Source organism: Rhodnius prolixus, unplaced genomic scaffold, assembly GCF_049639745.1.
Source record: "Rhodnius prolixus isolate KJV_2025 unplaced genomic scaffold, Rpr scaffold_3, whole genome shotgun sequence".
Lineage (NCBI taxonomy): Eukaryota > Metazoa > Arthropoda > Insecta > Hemiptera > Reduviidae > Rhodnius > Rhodnius prolixus.
The window spans coordinates 42,883,003-42,904,265 of record NW_027411603.1 but is presented as its reverse complement, the minus strand read 5'-3'; the positions used below and the strand labels follow the sequence as shown (position 1 = coordinate 42,904,265).

Sequence of the window (21,263 nt, the reverse complement as noted above, 5' to 3'; positions counted from 1 at the left end):
AAATCTTGTATTTTTACATAGTTTACGAGTTTGACTTTTCAATTAAAGTTGAAGTTTTGTCAAACCGAAAAATATCTGTGATAAAACAAATAAGTTATATTTGATATGAATTGGTCTGGGGGTGCTTTTACTTCACCCTGAAGGCCACTTTTCTGAATAGATTTTGAAGTTCTTTAAAATGGCTCCGATAAGTGTGCTTACACTTCGCATATATCCAACACATATAAATAGATCTATAATATTCGTATTATAGTTATACAGGTTCATATATCGAGTTCTATCTTCAATCGACCTTAATATAACTTTTAAAAAAATTAGTAGATTTTAGCATAACTATAATTATTATTCTAAACATTTACCTGTAACATTCATCGGTTTCCGCTTAAGGTAGGTCTCTCCTGGGTCTTCGACATTCCATACCTCATCACGAAGACAGTCATTCCGTCTACGATACCTCTTCAACCGTTACACAGCTTTCTCCTGCCATGAGAATCCAATATCAGGGTTAAATCAAGTTTTTTTTCATGAGGCATTCTGCAAATGTACCCACCTGTACGATAATAAATTTTCATTCTAATATAAATTAGTTGTTTGACAGTATTTTTCAGTTATAGCAAAATGAATTATTTATAGAAATTATTTTTTGTTTTTAATTCATTAAAATCATTCTACTGATTTAGGTAAAGTATTTAGTCTAAAATCTGCATTAAGAAACCTCGCCCGGGGATTCTTTAAAAAGAAAATTTCCTTTTTTTTCAGAGTAAGATGAACAATTACAAAAATAAATAACACTGGAAGAAAGATACTCGTTAAGCGTTTATCTTTCTTATCAGGTAATTTGAGGAAATTGAATAAAAAAGACATTTTGAGGCCCTCTTGGTTCTAGAGGGTGCTTTATAGAAATTAGCGAGGTAGTGTGTTTTCAGCCGTATTAAAATTTCATATTACAAGTTCATATTTGATATTTGATAGCTCCTAAAAAAAACAGCAAGATTTTAGTGAAAATATCGAAACCAGAAAATCTGTTTTGAAAACCGTTTTTTTTTTAAATAATTTTTTGCAAGATAGTTCCGAAAATAGTTCCAACAGCGAAGCAGATAGAAATACGCTCATATCAAGGGCCAGTACGCAAGGAAACCATGAGTAAAACAAAAGGAGAACGCAGTTTTTTTAGCGAAATAAGTCGAGATACTGTTACTATCAAGAAAAGTAAAGCACTCCAACTTTCTCTTTCGAGGAAGCACCATGTCATGCAATCATGCCAATTTTCAATAAAAAGTTTTCAGCGGAAATACAAGTTTTGTAGACTTCGTTTGAAAATGTAATTTTAAGAAAATCTGAGGTGAGAGTGATCACTTACGTCAACACCAAAAATTACAGGTAGTTCAAACCTAATATTTGGCAAGAGAACTTCTGTGACCAAAAGTAGAAGTTACAATATTCTTTTCTATACATAGATCATTTTTAGGCCTTACTTGCCTAAAAACAGTATTTCCTTTGAACATTTCACTTGAAATATTCATTTATTTCAGAATTCAGAAAACTTGGATTCGCGTCAATCTATCATTCGAATAATATTTACCAACGCTGCACTAGTTTAACAGGATGGAAATAATTAAAACTTGTGTTAGATGTACTAGGGTATTATTGAGATAAGTAACGGTGAAAATCAAACTTTGTATTATTACAGGTTAAAGTTTTACCTGATTTTGCCAATAAAAATTTTCAAGAGAAAAATATTATCTTTTACGCGAGCTTAATCTCCAAATTTTCATCTTCGTCTGTCCAGTGTCCATGTCCAATGTATTAGACTTGTTTATTTCATCTTTAAGCGCTAAACACAGATGTTGATGCGCCCTAAATAAAAATAAATGTATTTTAAACATGTCCTTGAGCACTTGTGAAATATAAAATTTTTTATTAATTCATTTAATTACAGTTGCATTAATCAGAATAAATTATGTGAGGTTATTAATAATAATTAACCATTATTCTGTTTTACCTGCCAATATCGATTAATTTTGGAATATCGATAATTGAATTGCATAGGTTCTTATTGGCATTCTTATAGTTAAGTTAGGATTGAGATGGGTTAAGCTAGCTTGTATTCAAAGCTAACTTTTTTGTGAAAGAAGTAGCTAAGTTATTGTGTGACAACATGTCAACAGTACCTGCCCAAAAAGAAGTGCAGGTTCGTACATTACATTATGAGAATAGGATTAAGATGTTAAATGTTGTAACATCATTTACATTTCTTATGCCAGTTATTTACTGTCTCTGACATTTTATTAACATTCCATTTAGGAATTTCAGTTCAAGCTTCTATGCCAATTGAGGCTATTTTCTTCAGAATTTAGCATAAAATTGGATAATCCAAGCAGTTTAATAGCCACAGCAAGTAAATATGGCTTAATATTTGTTGGTATCCCAACAGGAATAACATGTATGTATTAAACCTAGGATTATTAAAGCATTGTAATTCCTTAAGGAAACATTAACTTACATAAATCAGAATTGACTCTAGGTTTCCAAACAAATGCCATCGTTACTATACAAAACCGGAGAACTAACAGTCGAGGATACATAACTTCCTTTCCTCGTAGAGAATTGAATTTGGGAGTTCTTCCGTCGCATATAGCTGTTAATTGCGATAATGAACTTCTTGCTGTTGCTGTTGTCGTTAACAGCTGCCCTATATTATTAATATACAGCGTGACAGCATTTGGAAGTATAGTGCGTAATTACTGGTTTTTGTTTTGAATAAGTGGCCTAATTATTTAAATGACTGAATTAATTCTGTACTTTATTGTTTCTGGCAGAATATTAAAACAAGATGTGAAGTAAGAATGAGTAGCACTCCTGGAATTGTAGTAACTGATCTTCAGTGGAATCCAGCGGCTCCTAATGTAATTGGATCTGTACTGTCTGATGGATCGGCTTTTGTTTATGAATTTAAAGATAGCTCAACTGCAATTTCTAATATACCTCCAAATTCTCAGGCGTCGTAAGTGTTTAACTCTTTGTGGCTTGGTGGGATATATTTTAACCCACCTCGAAAAGTTGAAGTTATTCATACATACTGCTTAATATGTTATTTAAAGTTGTTTATTCAGTTGGCAGTGCTATGCACCTAAATGCGAAAATAAGTGAAATAATTTTTTTATTTAATATAAACTTGATCGATAGTAAAAAATGGTGGCACCGCATACTGTTCTATTATTTGGCTGCAGCTGTTGTTAATTTATATATTTATAAAAAATTGGGTCAAAACATGGAACTTAAACATTTCAAGGAAGAGTGCGCTGAAGGACAGTGCTGTACTGTCTGCAAAGTTCCGCTTTGTTTTGGTAAAAAGTTGTGTTTGAATGAACATATCATATAAAGCATTAGTTGCATAGTGGTATTATACAATACCAGTGTCCCACACTAAAAAAGGACTATTGAAATGTTATTAATTTTTTCTTTTCTTTTTTTCTTATTTCGAGAGTAATGGTTATTTGAGAGGGATGATTACATATGTAAAATAATGGAAATGAATGTCTATTTCCATTTTTTTATAATAAAAGAAATTCTGTGCAGCTAGGGCTTTTATTTTCTTTAAAATCGTGTGCCTCAAAGAGTTATGATTTGAAATTCTATTAGAATTGTTTTTTCAGCTTCGATTGCTATTCTCTTCTAATTTTAGTTGCCTTTGCTGGAGTCCTAAAGGAAAACAAATAGTGATTGGAGCAAAAAATGGCTCTTTAACTCAATACAAACCAGATTTAAAAGCTGTCAAAACATTTCGTCCTCCTCAAATTTATAACCAACCGATGGTTGTAAGTGTACATTGGCTATCCAATTATCAATTTATTGCTGCGTTTAAGGATCGAATGGACACTTCTTCAAGGCCAGGTTCTTTTCTTGTTTTAAATAATTGTTTTCCATTTTTTAATTGACCATGTTGTTCTTGAGCAAAGTGTTATTAAAAATAATTAATTTTATCCTATTTTAACAGCGGTGGTTATTGTAAACGTCCCAAAAAGTGCATCTCAAAGTTTCGTTAATTATGAGGATATTTGCTATGGGTTGGGAAGTAACCGACCAGAACATTATTTCATCCATCAGCAATTATGGTATTATCTTTGAATCAGTCCAAGTTTTTTCATGGAAGTAGCAGGAAGTTGTACATAATAATTTTATATTTTTCAGGAATGTTATTATATTAGGTACAAGTAACGGCACAGAAGTTGTAGTTCTTGGTCAAAATGATGATTCTTGGGAGCAATGGTTGCAGGATGGGTCCAATAGAGCGCAGCTTCCTGTTTCTTTGGATTATCGGGATGTTTATCTAACTGGAATGGCAGTGGATTATAGTCCCCAAGCGCCCATTCCAATAGGTCAGTTCCATGTTGATAATATTACTAATCCTTCATGAGTCTGTTAAGAATCTTAGTCTAGCAATCAAATCTTAATTAATACAAGAGAATGTTATAATTATAACTTCACTCTTATACTTCTGTAAGTTTTAGAGTAGAGAATTTAGGTTTAAAGGCTTTTAAGCATAACATGCTTATATATAGATTTAATGTTTCAATGGTACAAACACTTATTTACAAGTTTTAATTAAACTTGTCATCCTCTAATCTAAACACTGATTGTAACATTTAAAAGTTCAAAATACATTATTATTGTAATGTTTGGTTTGGTTATAGGAGAAAACAGAGTCATAGGTCCAATGCCATTCTTACTAATGTATTCTCAAGAGGGAGTACTCTGTTTTTATCATATAATAAATTTGTTTCCGAATGCTCCCGCATTATGTAAAGCACCACAACTTCTGCCTGACCAATCCGGAATTCACTTATTTTCTGAAGTACAGGTTAATATGCCTTTTCCTTTTCTATCATTTGAATATTTTTTTTTTCAATTTCAAGAAATTAATTTTAAACGAAACAGATGATGTTGACAACTGTTGGTACTTCCAATTTTGGAAAATGTAGTTAACAAGATTGAAAAGTATGTTTTTTTAATATGGGTGTTCTTTTATCACTACGAGAACAGTTTAAACTTATAGTATTAAATAAATATAAAACAAATTAATGAGTTGGGAAGGTAACTACAAAGTTATTCTGTAGTAAAAGATAATTCTTATATGGTCTTTCATAGGCCAGTATTTAAGCCGTAGTTATAATTAATCATTTTGAAGTAAGTTAGTTCATGAATGTAATTAAATATTATACTGTAGATTGGACCAAGCGGAGATAAAGTGGTTGATGCTGTTCAAGAGCATACTAATTCAGATAATAATCGATTTACTGATAATAACCAAGCGAATGAAGGAACCAATTATAAACTAGAGAGGTTTGGAAAATTTTAATATTAGTATGTTTATTGTATTCATTGAAGTATTTGCAAAATGTTCTTTCATTCCAGTTTTGGACCGGATTTTTCAAGCTCTATTAAAGAATTACCACCTTCTAACTTGCCTTCACAATCTCCTTTTGCAGCTTTAAATATGCAAAAACAAAGTTTAACCTTGACGCCCAATGCTGCCGTTGGCAATGCTTCTGCAACAAGTAAACTTTTTTTTGTTTTAGTTATATTTATAAATTCAAAAATAAAGGGCTTTCAAAACCTCATTATGTTGGTTTTCAGGTGGACTATGTATGTCAATGGAAAACTCGTCTGCCCCGACATCATTATCAACACCAAAATTTTCTACCTCATCTCCAATTAATTCTCTACAGACTCCTATTTCATCTTCTTTAACATTTCAACTTGCGAATATATCGCAGAAGGCAGGGTCACAAACAAATATGTCCGTGAACGCGCACCAATCATCTAGCTGTAAAGGATTAAATATATTTCAACTTCCAAACACTGTAAATTCGATAGCTCCTCAATTTTCGATGAATTCCTCAACTGTGACAGCAACTATTAATCAGGAATATACTAAACCTGCACTTTTAATAACCTCCATGTCGCAGGCCAATAACTCAGTTATTCCTCAAATAATTTCAGTACCATCTACAAAGCCAGGCGCCAATGAAAAGGTACTTGTGTAAACTTAATTTACGTTGTACTTAGGTTCATCTATACCCTGTGAAATAATAATTTTGTTGTGTGAACAGTCCAGTTTGAATAAAGAGGTGACCACCAAAGGTGAATTGTCTAAACAAACGGAAAGCACACCACCTCAATCAAAGGAAAGCGAAGCTTCTTTTTTAAATCAAGGTAAATATTGCAGTTTTTTCCATCGAATTTAATTTCATATTTAGAAATACTTTTTTTACTTACTAGATTCCTAATTAGGTTTGGTATAGGTCTTCTCTCCTTCCCAACATCTAACTCCGGTTAGACGAATCTGCTTCTTTGACAATTCGTTTTGCAGTAATGAAGTTAAATATTACTTTTTAGGAATATTCTTAAATAACAAAAAAAAAAAACAAGGTTATAAATTTTAACGTTGTACAAAATTGAAATATAACTTGCTTGATTTTCAGTCTAAGAAACGTTATTTAGCCATAGTAAACATTTCATACAAGTAAACATGCCTAAAATTATTTTAACGAAACTGCTTAGACGAACTTGTACTGCTTAAAACATTAAAGGTATCTACTTTGTTCTAATATAACATTTGCAGCATCAAAACGTGATGAAGAAAAAGAGCAGTCAGTAGTTGAAATAGATTTTATTGGAGCTATTAAAGAAGAAATAACAGCATTAAAACTGGAAATTGCTAATCTAGAACAATTGAAAAGTAGCCTTAATTTCTCGGTTAGTATTTGATTTTAAAATTTTCCTTAGTATTGCTTTGCTTTTGAATGCTGCATGAGAGCAATTCATTGTTTAAGCTTAATCAAGTTTTGCAATGTACAGTGGGTCAAAAAAGTATTCATACACTAAGGTTTTTTACTTTATCTACTGAACTTTTGTTTCTAGGATGACTATTTCTTCAGCACTGAAATCGAAGATAGTAACAATAAATTTAATACTCTCATTTTCTTATATAAACATAAAGAATTGATTAAAAAGCCGAAAAATAATTTACTGTATACAAAATAAGTATACATACACTCAGTCTGAATGTTATAATTAACGCAAAACTAAAGACCTAATAATTTGTAAGCAATCCCTTTGCATTTGTTATTGCTTGAAGCCCCCTTGGCACAGATTCCACCAGGTTTAGTGTCTCTTGAGACGTGATTTCTTTCCATGACTTGGTTAAATTGGTTATGAGGTCTTCTCTGGAAAAACATTTCAAATTTTGAATTTTCCGTCCCAAATAAGACCTTAAATTTTCAATAGGGTTTATGTACGGAGACTGTGGAGGGGTGACAAGTTGTTTCCGGGCATTATAAAGCAGCCATTCCTTCGTTTTTTTGGCTGTATGTTAGGGATCGTTATCCTGTTGAAAGAAGTACGCGCTTTCGATCCCCAATTTACCAGCACTTTTGCTTAAATTATGGCGGAACATGTCCACGTACCTTTCAGCGTTAAGAGTACCATCGATGACGACAAGTTCTCCTACTCCTACAGCACTCATGCAGCTCCATACCATCCCACAGCCTCCTCCTTGCTGTACAGTTTTTATTATGTTTTTTTTTCAAGTTCCCTATTACGCCTTCTCCAAACAAAATTTCGTCCATCGGATCCAAAAATATTGAATTAGCTCTCATCAGAGTAGATTATATTTTTCCAAAATTCCAGCGGCTTATTGGCAAACTCACGAGCGAAATCCAGTCTCTTCATCCTATTGATTTCAATAATGAATGGTTTCTTCCTTGCAGTTCTACTTTAGTAGCCCGCTGCATACTGGCGATTTCGGATGTCTATGGCGTAACAAGGGTCCCTGAAGTTGACGCGAGGCTTTCCAAGAGTTGGCGTGCACTTATCATGGGATTATTGGAAACTTGCCGCACCAGATTGCGCGTTCCTCTCACAGAAACTTTTCTCGGCCTCCCAGAACGTCTTGCGTTATCAGTAGAACTTGCCTAAACTCTTTAATTATATCCTGGACAGTCGTATAAGATAATGTAAGTTCTCCCCCTATGTGGCGATAACTAACCCTTGCTGAAGTAGCGCCTCAATTTTATCTTTAATCACGGAATTTAATTCGGCTGATTCTCGCCCCATCTCAATCAACTGATAATAAGAGCCAGTATTTATCCCAATTCGAGCTTCCTAATATCAATTTGGACGCTAGCCTCCCAGTAACTAAAATATAAAGCTTAAATTCAAAACCATCAGCTGTATGAATATTTATTTTGCATACAATAAATTATTTTTCGGCTTTTTAATCAATTCTTTATGTTTATATAAGAAAATGAGAGCATTAAATTCATTGTTACTATCTTCGATTTCAGTGCTGAAGAAATAGTCATCCTAGAAACAAAAGTTCAGTAGATAAAGTAAAAAAACTTAGTGTATGAATACTTTTTTGACCCACTGTATATTCTTGGATTTTGGTTAATTGCAGCCTATATGATAACATATGATTAAGGTACAGGCAACTAAATTCTATAATAACAATTCAATTTCTACATATAGCAAATAAATAAATCTCTTATTCAAATAAAACTTCTTAGTAATAAAAGGTACTTTTTACAACAACAAACAATTATGCAAAAATCAAATTAAGGTTGCTTTTAGTCTATAGGTTACACGACTCTCAAAAAGTAAAAAGTAATACCAAAAGGAAGTCACTTAACCCAGAAGTTTTAACAATTTGTAAAATACTTAGATTAGAAAATTACTCTACAAATAAATAACTAGTCTAGAGAGCGAGAAAAAAAATAAAGAAGAATTAAGTAAAGAATTTGGAGGGGTGGAGTTTATGTAACAATTCCCGATGTTGACAGATGAACAGGAGTTAAAACTGTTTGAACCAGATTTCTTAAAACAGAATAAGTAGTTAAAGGAGGAGAATTAGAATTTGAAGTTTGAAATTAAAGCTGAAAGTAGGAAATGAGAAAATGTGAAAGGTTAGTAGAAGCAATGAAATACCAAATGAGGAGAAATCATTTAATGTTATAGGTTTTGGGAGAGAAGAAAACGTCTAAAATTTAGCAACTTTTTTAAAAGATATTTTGGATGTTGAAGTAGAAGAAAAAATGAAAAATAGCTTTACAATAGAGAAAGTACAGGAGCATAGCCAAGAAAGTTATGTTCACTAGTAAAGTTGTAATGTAATTATTGAAAAATATGATTAAACTAAAGGAGTTGGGCTTTAACTATTTAGAGGCAACAAACTGAATTTACAGAAGAAAGAGAAGGATGCAAACGCAAAATGTCCGATCAGAATTTTTTTAAAATTTGAGATGGGAAAGAATGTCAGTGATATGAACAAAGCGAGACCACGGACAAAAGAGGGCCTAGCCTATTTTACTTGTATACTTGTGTATTAGGTATACAATTATGTATAGGCCGACTTCCAGGAAAAGAAAATTTATTGTACAGCCAATCAAACTATTCAAATTAGTAATGTATCCGGATTAAAATTAAATTATACTAAGAAAAGTATGCAAAAGTTATTAGTAAGCATAAACTGACTGCCATAATATTGTATCTGCCTACCGTTTTAATTACAATTAATTCAAAATAACTCGAATATTCTTTATTAAACTGCAGAAAAATGATTGATTCTATTTTGTTCAAATTTTGAATGTAATCTGTAAGTGTTCGTCATTGTGATTAAAATCCAATTAACCGAAGTTATGTTTAAATAAATTCTCTTTTATTTACAGGTTGCACATGAAGAAATAAATGAACTTGTTGGAAAAATAAATGATTTAAAAGTATTTGAAAAAGATGTAAAAGAGACTACAGTCGCTCAAGAAGCGGAAGTGAGCGCATTAGTCAGCAGTGTAGTTGAGATGTTTTCATGGTTAGAAAATGTAAAAACAAAACAGAAACAGATTAATAATCCGAAGTAAGTATTTTTTTGTGCTTAAAAGAAATAGAAAATAGAAAGCAACAACGTTCCTTTTAGAAATTTCCCGTTTCTTACCATTAACGTGTGGTATTAAAGTTAATATCTTTTTAGAATAAATTCCAAGTTTCAAAAAACCCTTTTTTTGAGTTAAAAACACTTTGGATCCTACGTTATTTCATTATTCTATTTACAGATACATGGATTTAATGGAATCACAGGATTTAGATCCTATAACAAAAAAACATATAAATAACATTGAACAATATATTTATTATTTGGAAACTCAGATTAAACAAGCAAATATTCAATTGGATGCTCTTTGGGCCCAGCATAAAGGAAAACCTGTGAAGTAAGTTAACCTTCTCTGTCTTCAGTGTTTACTATATAATGTTTACATGTTCATTTATTGTTGGTCTATGATTGATACAGTTAAGAGTTGTACTCTCCTCAAACAAACGCTAAAAAAAGGAAAGGAGACAACCAAGTGTCACACCCAAGATTTCCCCGCAGATGATTCCAATCGAGGGATCTTGCTGTTTCCATGCCCTCGTAGTGGCAGAGATTGTAAATCGGTGCTTTTTATCGGCCAAGCCAAACCAATGTCGACCAGACTCATCAGGTTATTGGAGTTCCTAAGGTTATAATGCCCTCTCAGCAATCGGTGTTCACTCTTAGTCAGATTATGTCAACTTCTTTAGGCAAGTATGCCTGAATGTTTGCCATTAGCGAGGTTTCTCCCAATAATCTCCTTCGACTGTTATAATGAATTTATCTGTGTGTACATGTTTTCTATTGTTTTGAAAATTTACGGCGTGTGACTTAAATGATTAAATTGGTTTATTATCTGTTGGAGACTATTGTCACTATGTTAAGATAAGTTTCCTAATGGGTACATATTTTTAAATTAAAGTGGGATAGATTTTATACCCTTTATAGAATCGAACATAGCTCTTTATGTAAACCGTTATATTTTTAATAATTTCTTGTCTCTCTATTATCTGTTGCGCTCAATTATAAATTTTACTCCTTCATTCTTTAAATTTATAAAATCTATTTTTTTTTTACTCTTGGTTTGATATTAATGTTTTGTGATAAAAATTATGCTAAACTATGCCACTCCAGAAGTTAGGTAGTTGTTCAGTTGAAAAGAAAAATTAACCATTGAACAGAAATAAATACAAAGTTTTTTTTTTTGTGGCAGATCTCTGGAGTTGCCAAATATGGAAGCAATATATCAGACAATTGTGGCTGAAAATTATATTTTGGCTGCTCAGAAAGTGCGCGTCACTGAACTTGAAGTGAGATTAAAAGATAAATTAAAGTCATTTTCAAGAAAAATTCCACAGCTAAGTGATTTTTCTTCGACAACATTAAAATCAAGGTGAGCGAAATTATTATTATCATTATCCTGCAAGAGTTTGTTAGTTTAGAAAATATCGTTATCCAGAGCTATTTTCTTTCTATTCATTAACTTAAATTTTTTATTTTCTCTTACTTCACCAAAAGAAGGGATTGTAATCGTGAAAATTTCGTTTTTGAGAACCCTTTGTATCCAAAAAGGTGTTTTTACAAATTGGTCTCTCTCTCTCTCTCTCTCTCTCTCTCTCTCTCTCTCTCTCTCTCTCTCTCTCTCTCTCTCTCTCTCTCTCTCTCTGGGTAGGGCGCTTGCAAGAATCCATCTATTTCATAAAATAATTCGCAGGAAGTTAAAACTTTATATTTAGCATAGTAGCTAACAGAGGATCCTCAATAAGATTTTGTTCCAAATCGACAACCGGATGTACCACTTTAAATTTTTTGTATTTGGTGTAAGGGCTTTTTTGGGAGAGAGGGATGGTCAGATTACCCTTAAAAGTGCAATAATATTAATTTTACAGTTTTGCCATCCATACAATAAGAATCACATGTGGTAATTAATTTTCAGATTAAAAAAAAAAATCGTTTGATCGAAAGTGTCACTTTACTGAATAGATTTATCAGTATTTAGGATGTATAAAAATATATAGATATATAAAAACGACAGCAATAATTTTATGTTACATTATAAATTATAATTTGATTGAAATGTATTATGAAACTAAAAGAAAGTAATAATTTCAAGTTAAGATGGATTACATTTGCGGACTGCTATTTGTGAATGTAAATTACAGGACAATTAGCTTCCTATTTTTTTTTTATATTTGGTTCCGGTTCAAAATTATGTTTGTTTTTATAAGAATCTATTATTCTTTCCATGATCTTTCGATCTGATACTTGTAGATGTTGCTTGTTCTCATTAGACATAATCGAATTATCTGTCATATCAGTGTCATTAAAATAGACTTTGGATTCCTCTTTGAACGATACCTTTTTTTTTTTCTTTTTTAAATTAAATTGACTTTCCTTGATATCATTTTTCATGAGCTGAAATTAACATTTATTTTAAACTTTTCGCGTTTAGTTCTGGTAAAAAATTACCAAATATTTCTTGAAATATATATATATAAGTTTCCTGAATTATTACTACAGTTTACGCATTTTTTTTTAAGTCTGCAGACCATTCAAAATTTATTTTATTTTATTTTTGTATTTTTTGTAAAAAATGTATATTATTTTTTATTGTTTTAGATGTATAAATAATTTAATTTTCCTAACTGTTTTTCTGTTAGAATTTCATATTGTGATTTTATTTAGAACATTTAGAAACTAATTGATTTATTTTTTCTAATCTAACAGCAACATCTATTTTTATTTAATTATTTCTATTTTTTTGTTTGTTATATAATTAAAATTTAGTTCTGAGGAGTTTATATAAATACATTCTTTAGAAGCTTTTATTTTGTACTAAAAAGACATCAGTTTTTCTATTATGTAGTAAAATGTTTAAATTATAGAAACCTCTTCCATAGGACATCTTTAAAATCAAAATCCTTAAAAAGTTTTACCAAATAAGTCTTACTTACGTTTCGTAAAAAATATAGATCTATGTGTAAGTATTTAATTTAACAAGTTTAAATAAAATCAATTTATATCGGTATTCTGATAAAACACCCAAAAATGTGAAAAATCACTAATGAAAGTGGCAGTTATGATTGGGTAATAGTCAAAAGTTTATTGTCGGCTGCAATTTTGACAACCAATAACAAATATTGAATTTGAACTCTTCGCGATTTTTCGTTTGTGATTTATGATGAACATACTCTCCACAGAATCAAACTCAATTTTTGTTTCTCAGAGAATCAAAAAACGGATATTTTGTAATTGGATTTTGAAATTTTTACCTTTTCTTGTAAAGAAAGTAAAAATTGCTATCAAATTTTTTTCTCTCGCATTAAATTTAACTCAATTAAAATCAACAATTTAAATTGAATAAACTTAACCTATAAGTGAAATAATAATTTGTAACGAAATATTGTATAAACAATAAACAGCAAGTCAAGAAATACCCCAAAAAAATCATCTTAGCTAATTATCATTATGTAATATTATTATTTTACATTCTTCCCATTATTATTTCATGTTTTTAATTATAATATTTTTGAATTAGGTGAAAGGCTCCTAAACATTAGGTTTATTAGCTTCCTAACCCTTGTCACTACACTGCTGTCCTGCAAAAATAGTTCTGTCGTACAGTCAACAGTGACCATCACTTTCAGTAAGAAAGAGGCCAGTTGGACACGAACCCAGTGCCCGGCCTTTTTAATCCATATATCTTGATTATATCTTCCTTTATTATTATTTTTTTCAAGTGAAAGTTCTAATGTTTGATTATCATTCAACATTTATTGTACTTTTACAAAAGTTCTTTTTACAGCTTATAGTTGAATTCTAATTTACAGATCATATCTAGACATGTTTATTGACGTTTAAAATAAATTGGTAACATGGTAATTATCTGCATTATAAATTAAAAGATAAATTTTGTTACCTTATCTTTTTTTATTACCTTTAATTTTGTTACCTGGTTTTTTACTTTGGTGCATGCCGGTACAAAATTTTTGTCATACACTTTAGAGGAAAAATTCCGAAAATCTTTATTTTTTTTGAGGAACCAATTCATTAATTTTTTACACATTATATCAGTACCTACTTGTTTCGGTGACATAAGCTAGTTTCATTGTTTGTTGTTTTATTTCTATGTTGTTCTAGCTGTCGATAAAGGTGAAAAAGTGATATATTTTTACCGTCTGTATTATTTTAATGAAACTTAAAAGTTTTAATTAAAAAATTAGTGTGTTTCCTAGTTACAATTTTGTTTTTCTTATTGTCTCTTGTACAATAACTCCCTTAATATTGTTCTTGAGAGACGTTTCTGCCCCTTTTTTTTTACTTATAAATTTAAATTTAATAAAACTAAACATAATTATTTATCTAATATATTTTTTCAAATTTTTTTTTTTTTTTTTTAGCTCTGATACAGAATTAGATAAACTAGCAGATAAATTGCTTATGTCAAAATTGGATCAGATTGAGGATGCTCAAGCAAAATCGCTTAAAAGTACCGCAGAGAAATATATATTAATGAACAGTGCACAAAAATATCTTAGCGCAAAAAAGGAATACTTACTACATAAATGGCATAAAAATCATGTTGTAATTAATGCCAAATCACCAAAAAGACCGAGCGGTCAAATTGATCTTTCAAAATTCACCAAAAAAGTACAAACCACATCATCTGCACTAAAGATGTCACAAATTGTTAATGTTTCAATTCAGAATCCAAGTGCCCAAACTAAAAGTATATTTACAATTACTGACCAAGCGCCTATCACTTTTGAAAGGGAAACTGTTTCTGAAAAAATTACGAACAATTTAGAAATAAAAACTGCTGAGTTTGTACCAACGTTTCAGCCTAAAACTGAGCCAGTTACTGCTCCTGAGAAACTACCTCCTTGTTCAGTAGAAAAACTTGAAAGTAAAACTGTAAATCAAAATGAAATTAAACAAGTCAATCCAAATGATTATCTTCCTTTTGCTGCGAATTTAAAACAGCCTGTTTCAGTTTTTAGGAGCACCGGAGGTGCAACTGATTTAACCACACTTCCGCAGCAAAGTACATCTGTAAATGAATCTTCATCGAAAGATAGTAATGTACAAGATTCAGATGTTAAAAGTATAGTTAAACCTCTTAATTCTACTGCAAATTCGTATAATAAAGAGGTAATCTCTTCATCGTTAATTATACCAAATACTTTTAATTTATCATTAAAAGCAACTTCTTCACCGAGTAAAACTGGAATAACACCAACCTTCAGCGGAAACCTTCCAGGTAAAGTTCCAACCACCGCTACTGTTACCGAAGTATCGACAAATTCTGTCTTGCCTGTTATTGTTGCTGGTTCTAAGGAAAGTATTAAGAAGTGTGAAGAAACAACCTCCGATTTGCTTAAGGATGTTACACCAGAAAGAAATAAAGCTATGACGACTACTTTTACGCTGGTACCTAATCTTTTTAACGTTACTTCTACCGCTGCTTCCAATATTTCAGAAAAACCTGCGACCTCAGCAGTTAGCATCTTCGGAAATTCCAATACAGGTGGACAGTATACTTTATCGACATTTAGCTTCAGCAAGAATTCAATTTTTTCCAATGTTAACACTAATTCTGCAGTTACGACAAATTCGAATGCTCAGTTAATATTTGGTGCCCCTTTGAACAGTGTAAATACTAATTCAACGTCAGTGACGACATCTATATTTGGAGGTAAACCAGTTTCTTCTCAAATAATAAGTCCGGCTACAACTACCTCGATAAGTTCAACACCAACGAGTTCTCCTATCGCAACTGCTACAACTTCTAAATCTATTATATCTACGTCTGCACCAATCACTCCTTCCACATCTACTTTTTTTACAAAACCGAATGTTATGAAATCGCTTTTTGGTAATGCCCAGATTTCAACAGGGCAAATAAATGTCACAGGTGCCCCACCTCTTTTTAAAACAACATCGTCAAGTAGTCCTATTTTTGCATCTACGCAGCCTCAACAAGTAGTTACAGCAACAACAACATCTACGATTGTTAGTGCCAGTTCGACAAAAGTAGATTCTGTTACAAGTAGTTCTACTATTTCTACAGCCACTACCTCAGCAGCGACAACTCTAGTTCCAATAGCAACCACCACTGTTGCTAATGTCACCATCACCCCTTCCGTTAGCTTAGCATTTAGCAGTTCTCTTGTATTAACCTCGCCGGAATCCAGTACTTCCAGTTCAATTATTACTTCGCCTGCAAGTATTGTACCTACCGCACTCGCAGTGGCAGCTCCTGTTATTACAACTGATTTGTCAACTTCTCTCGCGGAGAAAGAAACATCTGCAGCACCAACATCATTTGGAATTGGTTCTTCTGGATCTTCGGTATTCGGAGCAAAAACTACTCAAACTGCTTCTTTATTTGATAATGTGATTTCTAGCACCGCTGCTGCATCAACCAAAGCATTTGGGAACACCGTAACGACCATTGGATTTGCAGCTGCCACTGCAACAGAAAGTAATACAATTTTTGGAAATACTGTTTCCAAGCCACCACTTTTTGGAAATCAAGGAACTACCCCTTCTTTCGGTGGCAATTCAGCAACAACTACCTCATCCATTTTTTCTACAACTTCTGTTTCTGTTTTTGGAAGTCCTACTACAAAAACCACAACAGTTTCAATGTTTGGAACTCCTGCGACTTTTGGAGCTACAACAACTAATGCTTCCGTATTCGGTGCAGCTGCTGCAGCCTTGCCATCATCTACTTTTTTCGGAAGCTCTCCAACTACTTCCGCATTTGGTACACCTTCAGCTCCTTCATCTTTTACCTCTCCTGCAGCAACAAGTGCTAATACATTTTTTGGAAAGCCAATTTGTTCCCCTACATCGAGTGTAACTAATGTATTCAGTAACATTTCATTTGGCCAAAAACCTACTACAGTCACTACCTCTGCGTCAATATTTGGTGGAAATCGTTCATTTGAGAGCAAACCATTGTTTGGTCAAAGTGGAGGCCTATTTGGTCAGACTACAAGGTAAGGAGCTCAGCTATTGGTATTTTGATATTAATGTTCAAACTTTTATTTCAAATTTTCTTATTGCAGCTCGCCAGGAACTTTTGGAACAAGTGGAGGATCATTGTTTGGTAATGCTTCAACATTTGGATCGCCCCAGCAGCAACAAACTAATTTATTTCAGACCCCAACAGGTATTTATCCAATTTTAATTCGTGTAGAATCATTAAGAATCTTTATATATAGCGCAGCCGGCTGGTGGTGCACATCTAAAATTGTTTCTTATAATTACTAAATGAAACGATAATTTAGTGGTGCACTGATTACATTACTCCATTACTACTTATGTACGTATGTTTAACTGAATGTTTGAAAGTGATGCAGGAAAGATTTTTTTAAAAGGGGGAATCAAGACACAAAAACAAAAAGCAAAACGGGTTTGAAAGATGGATCACTAAAAATAATTAAAAGAAATAAACTGAATATTAAACGAAGTAACATGTTACAGAAGTATTTATCTTGCTACTATTCTAGAAAAAAATAACAAAAAGTTTCAGAAACCTCACAACTAGCTACGTCCTACGGAAATTTGTTAAAAAAGAGAAAGAAATAGAGATTAAAGTCTGAATTACAACAAAGAAGGTTAGGGATAGCATGTAATTACGTTGACATGAAGTCACTTTGTTGCTTAACTACATCATTTATTATAATTGTGAATGTTTTTAACGAATGAAGGGTCATATTAACTTTTCTGAGAATAAAGTTATAATTAGATAAAATTTGCCAAATGATCGTATGAATAAAAACAAATTTGTAAGTTTATATTGTTGATTTTATTGTCCCTTTTTTCTGTTTTACTAGCATGAAGCGAAATCCCAGCTAGATCTAGATGATTTTTGAATTGTAAAATCCAACATCTTGAATTTCAGCATTAATTACAATTAACTATTTGATAATTCATTCATACCATCAATTTTTTTTTAATAAAGGGCCGAGTGGCGGTAGCTTGTTTAATTCTGGAAGTCCTAGTGGAGGTTCCTTTAGTGCAGGGAATCAAAGTGTGGCACAGTCAGGATTTGGCGCTCCCCCGAATTTCCAAAGTGCAGCGAGTAATTATCTTTTAATATATGATTTATTTATTTTAATTAAGTAATCATACAAATTTAGGGGGAAAAAAATCGTTCACTTACGATTTTTCGTATCGTACTCATTCTGCTTTATACATTTCTGCTTACTTTGTTTATCGCTAAAAAATTTGCAAATGGATTGCAATCTTAAACAAAAGATATAGCGAAAGAGTAATTATCGCTAGCAAATTTTTAATTAATGTGTTTCCAATTATTTTTTATTCATTAAAATGTTTAAATTCTTTTTTAACAAAAACAAATTAATTTAAAATTTCAGAAACTTTTGGAGCTGCTGGCTCACCTGTGTTTGGAGGGCAAAGTAGTTTTGGAACAGCAACTTCAGCACCCACTTTTGGTGGTTCAGCAACCTTCGGATCTCCAAATAAAGTGTTCGGTTCTCCTTCACCTGGTAATGATTTTTATATGGTTCCTTAAATTAAAAGATTAGAAAAATTAATCCAACCCTTTCCCGAATACAAGATGATCTCACAAGATAATCTATGATTTTAGATATATAATTTAAGACTGATACAGGCTTTCAGCTATAATTATTAATAACGATGTGTTGTAAAGAAATGGTGAAATAGTTCGAAAATACTTACATAATGAAATAATATTATTTTTAGAAGAAATTATGTCCTATATTTTATATCTAATGATAATTATTTGGAGCTGCTACTTTCATAAAGATATTTTTTATAAACTAGTGTATTTTAAACTTTTTTTGTTTTTTCTTTAAGCCAGTGGTGCATTTGGCTCACCCACCCAGCAGTCACCTACATTTGAAAATCTTGCTGGCCAAAACACTTTAACTTTCGGAAATTTGGCCCAAGGGCAGCCAACTTTCAATGCAAATCAACCATTTGGTATGAGTTCGCCCCAGCAGCCGACTAATTCATTTCCAAATACATCTTTCGGGTATGTATTCAAAAACATCCTATAAAAAATTTATATAATGTAGACGTTTTACGTTACTTACGAAATTCTAAGACAAGATTGGCTTCACTCTCCAGATAAGAACTGTATTGATCATAATTTTTATGATACAAATAGGAAGAAGAAATTAGATTCCATGAGGGTTGTCAGCTAGTCGGCTATCTCCATCTCATTCCTGGTATTTATTGTTGGCATTTCTCTCTAGTTCTTAACGTACTCTGGACGCAAAAAAAGTTTTAACTTGTGGTTTGTGTTTGTTTTAAAAGAATATCTCAAAAACAAAAAAAATCAGAAAAGCGTAGACTTTTTATTTCATATCGATACTACTACGAAATCTTCCTAAGGTTTTGGCCAAAATTTGTCAATTGAAAAATCAAACTTTATTTTAGCGATCTTTTCCGTTTTTTTCTTTTTGATAATAGTCTTTAATAATTTTATCAAACTTCAATCTCTAGAGGCCTCTCACTTTTACCTGAAACTCTATCCAAGGAAAATCTTTCATTATTTTGGTTGTTCAAAGAAGAGCTTATGCTTCTTTCTGTAACGATGCTTAAGAATAAGTTTCCGTTCCGCGATCTTTATAAAATCAATTAATTTTAAGAGCTTCACTAGGATTCCAAATTATGGACGATAATCGGTTAGTCAGAAGCGCAATTTTATACAATAGAATTTTGTTTTATGCTATTTCTCGAATTAGAATTAAGCGTTAAAAACATTCATTTCAATCAGCGTATTATTTACCGTCATTTTTTATGGAAACGAATTTCCAAATACTTGGTCCGGAAGTTTTATTACCGAATTACTCAAAAATAGAAATCCTATTTCTTTCCTGTTTAATGGTAGCGCTGACAAGTATGATTTCAACTAGTTACTTATTTTATTTTTACATTTTTATATTTTATGAATTTAAAATATTCACTTCGCCTTTGTGGAGTATACTACCTACCTCATCTCTTGGATGTATGTGAGAGATGATAGATTCCCTCCTCCTATAACATTGACATTTCTAAGAGAGGTGTTAGTAATTCTTAATGAGTAGAGTTTATGTGTGTCACACACACACACACACATATATATATATATATATATAATTTTTATTTTGCAGGGGCAGCTCATTTAGTACCTGGAGATGAAGAGTACCATGAGGGTGTGATATAATGTAAAATTAAATTTTGTACTTTTTATTTGTAAAATATATTCGTGAATTTACTAATAAGGCTTTATACTTCTTCTTTTTTATAAGGCGTCCTTCATATTAGTAAATAGTTTTTTATAATAGTTACTTTTAGCAATTTTTAATAGTTACGCTAAAAAGCCTACCAAATATGAATTTGCATTTCTTTTAGTGATCGTAAACTATTAATATTTAGGATTGAGCTAGCGAGGGATTCTGTCAAAATAAAGAACAACAACTCCGTATTTACGCCTACGTTTTGACAGAGGAAGCCATAGTGAGATTTTGATCAATCTAGGTCTACCTGAATTGTCACTTTCTATAATAGATTTTTCGTTTTTCCAAGGACTCCTCGAAAGTGGCTCCTACGATTTTCTTTAGTTAGTGTGCTAATTAATTACTATAACTTTTATTTTTTTTTCTGGAAAATTTAATTAAGATCAGTTCAGGTTGAAAGAAATGGTAAAGATTTTCTCTAATGTGCTGATACTGTTTATTGTACTGGCTTTTTCTCTGTATAAATATTAATCAGAACCAAATCTGAGTTGAATTCCCAAATTTGATGGTAGTCGGTTGTTGGAAATGCCACTTTACCGAACAGCCTTTCCTGCACTTTATAATTGCCTCGCAAAAGGCTCCGCCTTTATATGAACTTTTTTTAGTGATTTCAAAAACACGTAACTAAAACATTTACTGGAAACATCTTTCCCGGATATTTGATAAAAAGATACTTCTAAAAGAAGGGTTTGTAGATTCCAAGTGATAAGAATTAAATAAGACTTAAACCTTCAGAGTTTGACCAAAACTTGTGCGTTGTAACCTTGAGAATGGTGAGTTATAGTCGAATAAGAATTTAGATATTTTTACTTTCATTTACTTTTCCTTACGGTAAATGAAGAATTAAGAACGTACAAATTTTTGATATCGTGTTTTGAGATCCCTTAGATCCGAAAAAGTGGTTTTTAGAAACTAGTCTTTGTGTATGTGTTTGATACTGAAAAACAAAAAATTGCAAGAATCCCAGGTTTGGGCACCGCTACGGTAATCGAAGAAAGTTAGCGGTAAAAAATAATAATAATAAATAAATAAACGTTATAAAGTGAGTAGCTCATCTCGCAAGAAACGGCTGATATGATAAG

At 31.8% G+C, this 21,263-nt stretch overlaps 2 protein-coding genes across 4 annotated transcripts in view; one reads left to right on the top strand and one right to left on the bottom strand.

Moving 5' to 3' along the window:
* Positions 1 to 1,852, bottom strand: part of LOC141452877 (intermembrane lipid transfer protein VPS13A-like) — a 66,256-nt gene extending 64,404 nt beyond the window's left edge. For 2 of the 3 annotated variants that reach the window (XM_074125377.1, XM_074125379.1), the window contains exons 1-2: positions 1,704 to 1,852; positions 360 to 550 (exon numbers count right to left, since the gene is read on the bottom strand). In XM_074125377.1, coding sequence (XP_073981478.1) covers positions 360 to 368 — 9 coding nt within the window. In that variant the 5' untranslated portion in view covers positions 369 to 550; positions 1,704 to 1,852. The remainder of the gene's footprint in view (positions 1 to 359; positions 551 to 1,703) is intronic. The other variant, XM_074125378.1, reaches the window with a different exon arrangement.
* A 181-nt stretch (positions 1,853 to 2,033) lies between these two features.
* On the top strand, positions 2,034 to 20,166 carry Nup214 (nuclear pore complex protein Nup214). The gene is made up of 22 exons (XM_074125381.1): positions 2,034 to 2,191; positions 2,305 to 2,443; positions 2,525 to 2,733; positions 2,820 to 3,004; positions 3,686 to 3,894; positions 3,998 to 4,115; positions 4,192 to 4,379; positions 4,695 to 4,861; positions 5,228 to 5,343; positions 5,416 to 5,558; positions 5,638 to 6,035; positions 6,114 to 6,216; positions 6,626 to 6,759; positions 9,729 to 9,913; positions 10,110 to 10,265; positions 11,118 to 11,297; positions 14,305 to 16,908; positions 16,978 to 17,081; positions 17,877 to 17,996; positions 18,292 to 18,423; positions 18,755 to 18,932; positions 20,056 to 20,166. The coding sequence occupies exons 1-22, from the start codon at positions 2,159 to 2,161 to the stop codon at positions 20,081 to 20,083; spliced, it is 5,829 nt and encodes a 1,942-aa protein (XP_073981482.1). The 5' UTR covers positions 2,034 to 2,158; the 3' UTR covers positions 20,084 to 20,166.
* The last annotated feature ends 1,097 nt before the right edge of the window (positions 20,167 to 21,263 follow it).